The sequence below is a fragment of the Erinaceus europaeus genome, chromosome 21 (genome assembly GCF_950295315.1).
Source record: "Erinaceus europaeus chromosome 21, mEriEur2.1, whole genome shotgun sequence".
In the NCBI taxonomy this organism is placed as follows: domain Eukaryota; kingdom Metazoa; phylum Chordata; class Mammalia; order Eulipotyphla; family Erinaceidae; genus Erinaceus; species Erinaceus europaeus.
Genome location: NC_080182.1, coordinates 3605158 through 3618168, shown reverse-complemented (window position 1 = coordinate 3618168; position 13011 = coordinate 3605158). Strand labels below are relative to the sequence as shown.

The 13011-nt window shown below is 56.5% G+C and overlaps 1 protein-coding gene across 6 annotated transcripts in view; it reads left to right on the top strand.

Annotated features, from left to right (window-relative positions):
• The window catches only part of MGLL (monoglyceride lipase), a 125123-nt gene extending 113914 nt beyond the window's left edge, over nt 1–11209 (top strand). For all 6 annotated transcript variants that reach the window (XM_060180285.1, XM_060180286.1, XM_060180284.1 and 3 more), the window contains 2 exons: nt 7412–7627; nt 8941–11209. In XM_060180285.1, coding sequence (XP_060036268.1) covers nt 7412–7627; nt 8941–9066 — 342 coding nt within the window. In that variant the 3' untranslated portion in view covers nt 9067–11209. The remainder of the gene's footprint in view (nt 1–7411; nt 7628–8940) is intronic.
• Nucleotides 11210–13011: the final 1802 nt, after the last annotated feature.

The following is a 13011-nucleotide window of genomic DNA, read 5'->3' as shown; positions in this document are numbered from 1 at the left end:
ACCTTCTGCTGAGCTCTAAAAATAGCAGCAGCGCCAGGGGGAAGTGTGTTCAGAAGAGGCGCTAACATGGGGCATCTGAAGGCACGTCTTTAGTCTTTAGCTGAGAGACTTCCCACAGGACCCCTTGCAGCTATAGCAAGCTTGCCGATGTGGGACCAAGAGAAGGGGCAGGGGCTGGGGCTGGGGCTGGGGAAGCAGCAGTGAGAATGTCACGGGCAGGGTGTTTGCGCTTTGCTGTGACAAGTCTTCTGGCGGCCTACCCAAGGCTGCTGGCACTGCACCCCACAGCAGCATCCCTTCTCAGCACCCTGCCCAAAGTGCCACTCTCTCAGTTGTGGGGGAACCTGCAGGCCTGGCTCGTGCACATGATCCTTTTTTTTTTTTTTTGCCTCCAGGGTTATTGCTGGGGCCCAGTGCCTGCACCATGAATCCACTGCTCCTGGAGGCCATTTTTTCCCCTTTTGTTGTAGCCTTGTTGTGGTTATTATTGTTATTGTTGATGCCGTTCGTTGTTGGATAGGACTGGGAGAAATGGACAGAGGAGGGGAAGACAGAGAGGGGGAGGGAGAGAGACAGCTGCAGACCTGCATCACCGCCCGTGAGTGACTCCCATGCAGGCGGGGATCCGGGGGCTCGAACTGGGATCCTTATGCCGGTCCTTGCACTTTGCACCACGTGCACTTAATCCGCTGCGCTACCTCACATGATCCTTTTATCGCCAAGTGTTTGCACTTTTGGTAGTTTGGGCCCAGAGAGGTCAAACCACTTACCCAAAGACACACAGCTATTAAGTAAGAAGTAAGGAAATGGCCCCAGCTCTCTCTGCTTCAAGTCAAGAGCCCTCAGGATGAACATCCTGAGGACAAAGACGCCAATGGAGCCTGTGTTTCCTTTTCTGTTTGTCCGCACAGTCAGTGTCCCTGATCGGAGCTGCACCGAGCTGGCATCCTAATCATTCCCAGCCAGAAAGTGGGTTTGGGGGAATATGAGGAATCCGTCCCACTCTGGAAAGCCTGGAATGTTCTAAATAGTTCTCCAGCCAAGGGCCCCGGGAGGAGCAGAGGAGGCGGCGGGATGCAGAGTGTCGGACTCTCTCCTCGCGGCCTCCAGCCAGAGAGATCACCCTGCAGAGTCCGCTCTCAGGCACAACGCTCTGGCCTAGGCAGGGCTGAGGCTGGGAGACCTGCGATTCTCTCAGGACCCTGACTGTTCACACACACACACACGGAGGTTCTCGGCCTCTTCAAACCAAGTCTCTGATCTGTACACGGTGGCCACCCTGTCCCAGCACGCCCAGCCGGGGCAGGTTCACACAGCAGCTCTGAGAGGCAGTGGCCGTCTCCACCAGTCGTGTGCCCTGCACCCTAGGTCTAGGGGTCTTCCCTGCCCCCAGCCCACCTCCTCTTGCTGCTGCCAACCCTGGGAGCATCCTCTCTGAACCCAGAAGCCAGAAGTCAGGGATTGTAACAGTTGCAGAAACACCGGTGACGGTGTGACAGTAGAGAGACTATCAGGCATTCTCCCGGCCACCGGCCAGGCCCCAAGACAAAGCGGGTATTCTTTGAGCCCATAGGCCAGCTCAGCTTCTCGCTGAAGGCCCTGCATGGGGTGCAAGAGGAGAGAAGCTGCTTGTGTGAGCACAGACAGACAGACAGACAGACACAGGACGGCACGGCTTTCTCAGCGACACCCCGGTCACCTCACCTCCTGGATTCTGTGAACAGTGTCATTGTGAATGTGGGTGGACAATGTAGTTATTCTTGTTGTTGTTACTGATGTCATTGTTGTTGGATAGGACAGAGAGAAATGGAGAGAGGAGGGGAAGACAGAGAGGGGGAGAGAAAGACAGACACCTGCAGACCTGCTTCACCGCCTGGGAAGCGACTCCCCTGCAGGTGGGGAGCCGGGGGCTCGAACCGGGATCCTTATGCCGGTCCCTGCGCTTTGCGCCACGTGCGCTTAACCCGCTGCGCTACCGCCCGACCCCCACGTCTCTTTAAGTCTTTTCCGGCTCATCCTGGAACTCTCTCTTTCATTTTGGAAGCCCCGCCCCCACCAAAGCAAGGCTGAAGCCCCCTTCACACAAGGTCTGGTGTTTTCAAGTTTGAGATAAGTGGCCTAAGCGAGTCAGACACCAGCCCCAAGTGGGCAGCTCTTGACCACAGGGGTCCTCTGGCCCCCAGCCTGCCCAGAGGAAGCTTGGTCCTGCAGGCAAAAGGCGCCTGCGTGGGAGTGAGACAGCTGAAGGAAGCTCAGTGCCCAGCTGCCTGCCGGCCTGAATCCTGGGCCTCCCCATAGTCACACAAGAGGCAGATAGATGGGCACAGCCTCTCACACCCCTGTATGCTCAGTGCTCACAGGTTGGAAACATCCTTCCAGGCGTATTTTTTACGTGCACTGAAATATGAAGATGTCAAGATGGATCTATTTTCAGCCTTTTTAATTGCATTTTGGAGCCAGGGATGTGACACAGCAGTGAAGCCCTCGCCTTGCACATGTCAGGCCCTGAGCTCTGCCCCAGCGACACCTAAGAGCAACTGAGAGACCCCTGCAGGTGGTGGAACAGTACTTTGCAGGATCTCGCACTCTCTCCCTCTCCCTCTCCCTCTCCCTCCCTCTCCCCCTCTCCCTCAGGTGGTGAAACAGTACCTTGCGTGCTCTCTCCCTCTCCCTCTCCCTCTCTCTCTCCCTCTCCCTCTCCCTCTCTCTCTCTCTCTCTCTCTCTCATAAATATACTGTCTAGGGGGGTCGAGTGGTAGTGCAACAGGTAAAGCACGATGGCATGAAGCGCAAGGACAGGCGTATGGACCCCAGTTCGAGCCCCCGGCTCCCCACCTGCAGGGGGGTCACTTCACAAGTGGTGAAGCAGGTCTGCAGGTGTCTATCTTTCTCTCCCCCTCTCTGTCTTCCCCTCCTCTCTCCATTTCTCTCTGTCCTATCCAACAACAATGACATCAATAACAACAATAATAGCCACAACAATAATAAACAACAAGGGCAGCAAAAGGTAAAAAAAAAAAAAAATAGCGGGGTGGGGGTATAGCACAATGGTTATGCAAAGAGACTTTCATGCCTGAGGCTCTCAAGTCCCAGGTTCAATCCCCCACACCACCATAAACCAGAGCTGAGCAGTGGTCTGGTTAAAAAAAAAAAATAGCAGGGAGTCGGGTGGTAGCACAGAGCACAGCCGGTTAAGCGCATGTGGCATAAAGCGCAAGGACTGGAGTAAGGATCCCGGTTCAAGCCCCCGGCTCCCCACCTGCAGGGGGGTCACTTCACAGACCTTAAAGCAGGCCTACAGGTGTCTGTCTTTCTCTCCACTTCTCTGTCTTCCCCTCCTCTTTCCATTTCTCTCTGTCCTATCCAACAATGACAATAACAACGACAATAATAACTACAACTATAAAACAACAAGGGTGCCAAAAAGGAATAATTTTTTTAAAAGCCTCCAGAAGCTGTGGATTCTTGGTGCAGGCATCAATCTCCAGTGATAACCCAGGAGGTAGAAAAAAAAATCAAAAAAAATCTAAAAATAAGTAATAATAATAATGTCTAGATAAAATCTGTCATGGTAAGATGCATATAAATGTCCCTTCTGAGCTCAGCAGTGTGTGAGCGCCTTCATGTTCGTGCAGCCGCCAGTGGCCGGCCGGCCATCTCTCCAACTTTTCCACCTCCCCAGACAGAAACAGGAGACCCGCCACTCCGTAATACCACCCCACCTCCCCTGTCAGCCACCATGCGGCTTTCTGACTCAAGGAATTTCTACCTCTAAGGACGTCACATAAGTGGACTCCCTCCACTGTTGACCTTTCCTGTTTAGTTTCCACCACTCAGTATAATATGCTGTGGCATGTGTCTGAATGCCCTTCCTTTTCAGGGCTAAACAATATTCCATTGTGTGCACAAATTGTCCGGTCTCAGCCCCTGAGAGTGTTTCACTCACCCTTGGATTTTGCAGCCGCTGTTGAGACATGTGCAGTTGCAAGAACCGACGCAGAGGGTCTCCCGTGCCCTTTGCCCAGATCCCCTAAGGGTGGCCAGCGGCAAATCTCTGGGACACGGTCACAGTCAGGAGACTGATCTCAAAACAGCCAAGGGAGGGAGCATTCACCATCCCCCGGACCCCTGGCTGCCCTGGTCTTCTTGTCGTTGCCTCCCCCCTTACCCCCGACACCAACCTCTGCTCCCTTCCTCTGATTCTGCCATTTCAAAAACGTCATAGAGATGGAATTAGGGGACAGGTCATCTCTGGGGACTCTGTGGCCTCTGGTTTTGAAGGGTCTCATTTTGCTTACTGTGGCTGTGGCCTTGGGCAGAGCCTGGGAGGGGAGCCTGCCTGGAGCGGCAGATACTGCCTGCCACCCCTCCACCCTCCACACAAGCACACACACCCCATCCCAAGAAGAAGTTTGGGCAGATTTAGATCTGAAACCCTCACAAAGCAAAGACCTGTGTGACTGGGTCAGAACAGTCTACCTGAGGGGGAAGTTTGGGCCCTCTGAGCCTCAGTTTTCCCGTGTGGTGTGGCCCTCCTGGTCCCAGATCCCCAGAGCTCCCCTTTCCCCCACACATCTGGCAGCTCTTCCCCAGGCCCAGAATAGCCCTGTGCAGGCTGGGTTTCCGTGCTGGAGCCGTGGGAAATGGGCCAGGAGCAGGAAGCCAGGGCGCCAGAGCAATTAAACCCAGGAGCAGACCCCTCACCCCGCCCCAGGGGCCTCGAGGACTGGGAGGGCTTCTGCAGGAGGGCGGTGCTCTGCGGGGCTTGACCCCAGGCACCCAGAAGGGCCAGCACCTGCAGAACCTCCAGCCGGCCAAGACCCAGGCCCAGCAAAGAAGATTTATTTCTCTGTGTGATGCCATCTCAGTGTCGTCTTGTTAGTAGCTATTTCTGGGGTGCCTCCCTCCCCCACCTCATGTGCAACCCCAACTTTCTCTTCAATCAAGGTTCTGGCAGCTGGGAAGTAGGCAAGGCACAGAGGGAAGACTGCAAAACCTGAGGACTGGATGATTCTGCTACCTGTTTCCTACTGGCTTAAAGACGATCTATGGTCTCACTAAGCTGCAAGGGAGACTGGGAAATGTAGTCTTTTGTTCCAGGCAGTTGTGTAGCAGACTAGATTCCCAGGGCTGGCAGGCCTGCCAAGCCCCCACTGTGCCCATCCACTGCCCCTGCCAGTCTCTTCTCTGCTCAGCCTCCAAACAGATGGCCTGGCCTTGCCCGGTCCCTGCCAGCTCAGCTGCAGGAAGTGGCTAATCCGTCTCCTGCGGTTTGTCACAAATGGTCTGGTTCATCCTGCGTATTCCCAGCATGGCAGGAGCCAGGTGGCAGGGGCAGCCCAGGACAGCGCGTCTCCTCCTGGTGTGGAGCCGGAAGCCTGGCGGAGGCCCCGTGGGGTGGCAGGTGGGTGGGTGGGTGCAATCCCTTTGGAGAGTGAGGGCACACTGGCAGCACCACGGAGCTGCTGCCCCCAGGCTCCCTGTCCCTGTCATCCCTCTGCCCTTCACCCATTCTGGAAGCATATGGCGCTCCTCCAGCCAGCCAAGGTGAGGAAAGTGAGGCAGTAATATCCTTATGCCTGCCCAGACGGGCCTGAGCAAGTTCTAGAAACTTCCCACCCAAACTCTGTCGTGCCACGATTTTTTTTTTTTTACTGTCTATTCATGAGAGAAAAAGGGAGAGAACCAGAGCATCACTTTTGCAGTTGGGATGCTAAACATTGTTTTGGGGACCTCATGTTTGTGAGTTGAAAGCTTTATCCAATGAGTCACCTCAACCACAGTGAGCCAGAAGCCCGCTTTCCACTAGGGCCCAGGAGGATGGCGCCAGGTGCTAGTGTGGGCCAGAGAGTGCACAGGTCAAGGCGGCGGCTCAGCAGTTTCAGTACTTGGCCCTGGTGGGCAGGGAGATGACAGACAGCCTGTTAGAGCGACAGCTGGTGTGCCTGAGACCCAGAGGCTGCAGGTTCAACGCCGTGCGCCACCTTGTGTCAGAACTGAGCAGTGCTCTGGTGTTTGCTCTCTCTCTCTCTCTCTCTCTCTCTCTCTCTCTCCATCACCAACATCATCTCTCTCATAATAAAATTAATAAATCTTTTTAAAAAATACTCGGGGGTTGGGTGGTAGCACAGTAGGTTAAGCGCATGTGGCACGAAGCACAAGGACCGGCGTAAGGGTCCAGGTTCGAGCCCCCGGCTCCCCGCCTGCAGGGGAGTCGCTTCACAGGCAGTGAAGCAGGTCCGCAGGTGTCTGTCTTTCTCTCCACTTCTCTGTCTTCCCCTCCTCTCTCCATTTCTCTCTGTCGTATCCAACAATGACAACATCAATAACAACAATGATAACTACAACAAGGGCAACAAATGGGAAAATAAGTAAAAAATAAATAAAAAGATTTTAAAAGATACTTGAGGGGGCTGGACAGTAGTACACTCAGTGAAGTGCACACAGTACTATGTGCAAGGACCTAGGTTCGAGCACCCACTCCCCACCTGCAGGGGGGTTGCTTCACGAGCAACGAAGCAGGTCTGCAGGTGTCTGCCTTCCTCTCCCCCTCTCTCTATCTCACTGTCCTCTCTTAATTCCTCTCTGTTCTAATAAAAATTAGAAAGAAAGAAAAAAGGGGGGAATGGCCTCTAGGAGTGGTGGATTTATAGTGCTGGAACCGAACCCCAGCAATAACCCTGGAGCAATAAAAAATAATTAATTAAAATTAAAAGCAATAAGTGTTTGAAGGATAGACAGATAGATAGATGACTTGGTAGTGTCCCTGATTTAGCAGACATGTGACCAGCTTGAGCCTACACAGCACAAGGAATGGGAGGGGTGGTATGAGGCTGTGGTATCTCTTACTCTGCTCTGTATCTCTCTGTACCTGAAATATCCCAGAACAATGAGATCAAGCACATGCAAGGCCTCAGAAATACCCCCAGTTGCAGCCACAAGTAATGATCCCTGGGGGCTAGGAGACGGCTCACCCAGGAGAGCACACACACATCTACCTGCGCTGAGACCTGGCTGACGCTCCCAGCTGCAGCCTGAGAGCACCTGCAGCCGAGAGGCTTCGTGAACCACGAAGCACTACTAGGCCATCTCTGTCTGCCTCCCTGTCTCACCCTCACCCTCTACCGTCCCCTAGGAATACAGGAGCCACGCAGGCACGTAGCCTCACCAAAAAGGCCAAAAACACAGTCAGTTCTGGAAGCTGCCTGCAGCACACATGGACATGGCTGCCAGGGCAGCGTCAGGAAGGAGAGGGGTGCAGGGCGGGTGGGGGAGCCCCACTTGGCATTGTGCTCCAGCTGCCGCCTGGGGAGTCACTTCTTCCAGAGCCAATAGGACGCCCACTGGTCTGGGTCTCTGGAGGGGGTTCCTGAGGCCCCCATGCACTTATGGAGACTCTTTCCCGCTCCAGGTCGACATCTACAACGCGGACCCACTCAACTGCCGGGCGGGCCTGAAGGTGTGTTTCGGCATCCAGCTGCTAAACGCGGTGTCCCGGGTGGAGCGCGCCCTCCCCAGGCTCACGCTGCCCTTCCTGCTGCTCCAGGGCTCAGCCGACCGCCTGTGCGACAGCAAGGGGGCCTACCTGCTCATGGAGTCGGCCAAGAGCCAGGACAAGACGCTCAAGGTGAGCTTGGCTACACCCCCCGCCTGCCCGGGGGTGGAGAAGCTTTCTCCTCTGTCAGGGTCACATCCAAAGCCAAGGGCAGGCACGCCGCCCAGGAGAGACACATCCCAAAGGCAGCGGGGCCTGCGGTCTAGCCCGAGGAGCCGTCAGGCCGGCAGACCACAGCGGACACCACCCCACGAGTGACAGCGGCAGCTCCGTTCCCTAGTTCTCACCCTGGGTTCTAAGCAGGCTCACAGACCCAACACCAGACACCGTGGAGTCACACAAAGGGATGTCTTGCCGCCTGGCAGGAGGGGCCCCTCAGCTCAGGCCCTGCAGGCTCGCTGACCCTACGAAAGCAGCCCACGGAGAACACTCGTCCATTCATCCACTCGTCCATACATAGCTAGTTCCCATACAGCCTGAGAAGCAGACAGGCAGCCCCTCAGCCCGTGTGGTCCAGGGTCCCAGCAGAACAAGCAGTAGGCAGATAGCTGAGCTGGCTGATGGCAGAGGGGTCGGAAACTAAGCTGGGCAGGAAACTAGGCTGGGCAGGGGCGTGGAGTCGGAAACAAGGAGACAGGAGAGGTGCCGGGCAAGCTAGATGGGTGGGAGGAGATAGAGGGATGGGGCTTGTGCAGACCTGAGCACTCCCGAGGTGGCTCCAGAGGTCAGGACCAGGGTGTGTGGCCAGGAGAGAAAAGAGGGAACGACGTTGGCCTTGCGCCAGGCCGCAGAGACGCTGCTAGTGAGGTGGGGGGTGAGCAGAGGGTGGAAAGATTGTGGATCCCAAGAGAGGAAAGGATTTGTAAACTCACGGAGTGCTCTCACTGCCAGAGAAACCACAGCACTGGGGCTTCCTCTAGTGCCGTAGCATTTCCCAGTGGTGCCAGGGCTGTCTGCGAGCTCTCTCTCTGCCGGAGAACAAAACAAGCACCTTCTGCCCAGCCCACCCCCTGCCGTTGGAGCCCCTGCCACAGAGAGTGGTGGGTGTGAAGGGGCAGGTAGGGGCGAGCTGAGGCCTATGTGGGGCAAGGAAGCGGGGACAGGGAACTGGAGTTCCCACCCTTGTGCCAGGCCTGCAGCTGGAGAGAGGATCTGAGTACTGACTGATGGACTGACGGACGGACTGACTGACTGACCACGGACGGATGGATGGGAGTGACTGACGGAGTGACTGATGGACGGACTGACTAACTGGCTGGAGGAAGGGGCATGCAGGGGCGGCAGGGGCGCTGGCCTCTGACCTGGGTGTCCCCGCAGGGAGGGCAGCGGGGCTCCTGTGTGCACTCCCTGTAGCCCTGACCTGCCTTTGTCTCTCCTGTGTGCAGATTTACGAAGGTGCCTACCATGTTCTCCACAAAGAACTTCCAGAAGTCACCAGTTCTGTCTTCCACGAAATCAGCACGTGGGTCTCCCAAAGGACAGTGTCTGCGGGAACAGGGTCCCCACCCTGAGCGCACTGGCGGCCATCCCGCCTGCCGGGAAGCAGCGGGTAGGGGAAGGGGAGTAGCTGGCTTTGCAAAACAGAAACAAAGGCAATCACAAATGCAAGAAATCTCCCAGAGCAGTTAACTTAAAAAAAAAAAAAAAGACATTCCTGTGATGGGTCCCCTGTGGGTCTGACACCTGCCATGGCAGAGTCGCTCCAGGCCCTTCCCAGGTGGAACAGAACGTCCCTGAGAAAAGCCAGGCCTCCTCCCCGCCTCTCCCCTCCCTGCTCCACAAGGTTCCTGGGAACCCCAGCCGTTCCGGGGACACCTGACTGCAATAATGGGAGAAGTCCCCCCTCCTGCTCACCCCCTCATCCCTGCCCAGGACCCCTTCCCCTAGGTGGCCTTGCTCTGCCTAGGGGAGGGGGTGGACCCCGGGAGATGCATGTGCCCAGGACCACCCAGGCCCATGACCCATGTCTCCTTGGAGGGGAGCAAGGCCTGGCCCAGAATGGGGATGAGGCAGGAGACCAGCCCTTCTGTCCCTCTCTCCAGGGCTCCCAGAGGGCCGAGCTATTTCCGAGAGGAAATGTCTAATATATAATATATATTCTAGAGAAGACACTATTTTGACGGGAGGGTGGGTGGGGCAGGGAGGGGGCGGGGGGTTGATGGCCGTGGGGCCCGGACTGCCTGCCCAGGGTGGGGGTGGGCTGGCCCTGGGATGCCCGCAGAGGCACGCTGGCCCCCTGTGCTGGCAGCGCAGCTCCCTCTGGTGGCCACAGAGAGTCAACACCGTAGTCCTGCCCAGTCTACAAGGGGGTGGGCCAGTGATGCTGGTGGGCTCGCCCCTTCCCCACCTAGGCCCCAGGGGCGCCTGACCCCCCCTCCTATGGTGCCAACCCCGCCTGTCTGCCTGCCTGCCCCTGGTTGTCAGCAATAAATAGGGACCAGCACCCCAGGGAGCACTCCCTCCTCCCACTAGGCCGTGCTGTTACCTCAGGAGTCCCCTTCATGCAAAACCACTGGGATAGGGAGCCCATCCAGGGACTCCCAAGGCCACACAGGCTGGGCCCTCTGAAGTGAGGTGGGTAGGGGGCTCCTACCTTGTCCTCCAGTACCTCCTGTTGTCTGGGCTTGCTCTGAGTTCCCAGAAAGAGGAGCCCCTCCATCCTCCTTCCAGGGACCCCAACCATGAAACACAGATGCTAAGCACCCCTCCCCCAACAATCGCCCCCCACCCGACTGCAGGTCTGCTCTGACCCTGCCTCGGAGTCACCCACCTGCAAACTCCCAGGCCTCGGAGACCTCCAGCCCAGATCTTGTCCCCTGGAGCCGTGACAGCTCCTAAAACATCCCCTGCCCCCCAGGCTGGTGCCCCCACGGCCACTCCCAGGCCGGGCCCTCGGCATCTGGCACCTGCTGTGGCCAGGACCATCCAAAGGCAGGTGTGGGCTCCCAGGTGTGGGCGGGGGCACCTGTGCTGCCCACTACCTGTTAGCAGAAGCCAGGACTGACCACCCATCCACCCTACACAACTGAAAGAGGTGGCCTGCCCTGCCCGGGGAGAGCCTTGAGTTGATTCTCCTCAACGGTGACAGCTCCTGCCAGCCAGGGGCAGGGGGGAGACCCCGAGGTGCAGCTGATCCGCCCCCCCACCTGGGGCGCTGAATATCCTGATAGAGACACTCAGCCCAAGCACGGCGTCTACACAGCACCCACCGGGGGGGCGCTGAATATCCTGATAGAGACACTCAGCCCAAGCACTGCATCTACACAGCACCCTCCCACTAACCCAGTCCCACTGGCCTCCGGGCCCCAGAATCTTCTGGGGAAACCGGGGTCAGGACCCGGGGCCAGCAGACCTTGCTCCTTCATGGGGCTGGGGGACACGGGCCTCCATTCACAGAACCCCCCTCCAGTTGGGAACAGTAAGGATCCTGTGGGAGCCCCCAGCCCTGCGACTCCTTCTTCCTCTGGCTGATTATAAACACACACACAGACCAGTAGGGTCAGGACAACCATCCACGCAGCCTTCCTGTGTCACTGTCACCGCCTCAGCCACGTCCCTCCGTGTTCACTGTTAGTGGGGACAGTGTATCCGTGTAGCACTATTAAAAGAGTCTGTATGCCACGTTAATCCTAATAAAACAGATGTTTTCTGACAGCTGGCTTCTGTCCATCTCTCCATCTGTCCATCTGTGGGCCCCAGTCCCCGCACACAGACCTGCAAGCCCAGCTCCCCTGTCCCTGAAAGTGGCACTTGGAGACTTCAGGGAACCTCAGCACCAGGGAACAAACGCTCTCATAAATTCACTCCTGCGCTCCGCTAACTTGAGGTTGGGGGGCAGCATGCTGGGCACCCCCAGCTCTTTGCTCCATGGTGGATGGAGCCGCTCCCCTCTCAGCAGAGGGACCCCCAGCTCCAGCCTCAGCTCCTCCCCCTGTGCCCACTGGTGACGGGACCACCCACTCCACCACCAGAGTCCTTTCCCGCTGGGCCCTGCTGGGCTCCGCTGTCACCACCCTCAGACCGTGGCCCTCTCCTCCGCAGAGCCTCCCAGGAGCCTCTCTCCTCAGAGGAGATTCTGGTTTGTTTTGTTCTTTGCCTCCAGGTTATCGCAGGGGCTCTGTGCCTGCAGACGAACCCACCGCTCCTGGCGGGCGTCTTTTTTCTGTTGTTGCTGCTGCCGCTGTTATTGTTGCTGTTGTCGTTGTTGGCTAGGACAGAGAGAAATGGAGAGAGGAGGGGAGACAGAGAGGGGGAGAGAAAGACAGACACCTGCAGACCTGCTTCACCGCTTGCAAAGCAACCCCCCTGACAGGAGCTCGAACCGGGATCCTTACGCCGGTCCTTGCGCTTCACATGATGAGCATTTAACCTGGTGCACTACCGCCCGGCCCTGGCTCCCTGACCCCCCCCCCCTTAGTTCCCTCCTGCTTCTGCCAGACACCCCTTTAAGGTCACATCTGTGGCCAAGTGGTGGAGTGCCCAGCTGAACACACATGCACAAGGACCTGGGTTCAAACCCCCAACCCCACCTGCAGGGGGGAAGCTTCAGGAGCGGTGCAGCTGTGCTGCAGGCGTCCGTTCTGCGTTTTCCTTCTCAGCTTCTCTCTCTGCACTATCAACAAACAAAAGGGGGGTGGCAACCAGGGGCACTGGATCCACCCTGCAGGCACTGAGCCCTAGAGATAAGTCTGGTGGCAAAAATAAATAGAAGGGGCCGGGGCCGGGGGCGGCGTGCCCAGTTAGCACAGTTATCACTGTGTGTGAGGCTCCAGGTGAGAGCCCCCCCCTCCGCCTGCAGCAAACTTCATGAGTGGTGAAGCAGGTTTACAAGCGTCTCTCTCTCTTCCTGTCTGTCTTCCCCTCCCCTCTCAACTTCTCGATTTCTCTCTGTCATATCAGATAGAAAGAGGGGCCAGGCAGTGGTGCCTCAGGTGAAGCGCACACACAGCGCCTGAGGACCCAGGTTCAAGCCCCTGGGGAAAAGCTTCACCAGTGGTGGAGCAGGGCTGCAGGTTTCTGTTTCCCTCCCTGTATCCCCTCCCCTCTCAATTTCTCTCAGTCTCTATCCAATAATAAGTGAATAAAAATGTTTTAAAACAAAATAAGAAAAGGCAATTGGCGTATTGCACCAAAGTAAAAGACTCTGGGGTGGGTGGGTGGGTGGGGAGAATACAGGTCCATGAAGGATGATGAATTGTATTGTTAAATGGGAAACTGGGGAATGTTATGCATGTACAAACTATTGTATTTACTGTTGAATGTAAAACATTAATTCCCCAATAAAGAAATAAATTAAAAAAAAAAAAAAAAGAAAGAAAGAAAGAAAAGGCAAGGAACAAAATGGCCTCCAGGGATGGTGGATTCATAGTGCAGGCACCCAGCCACAGTGATAACCCTGGAGGCAATTTAAATTTAAAAAAAAAGTGAGGTGGGGGGGGTAGATAGCATAACGGTTA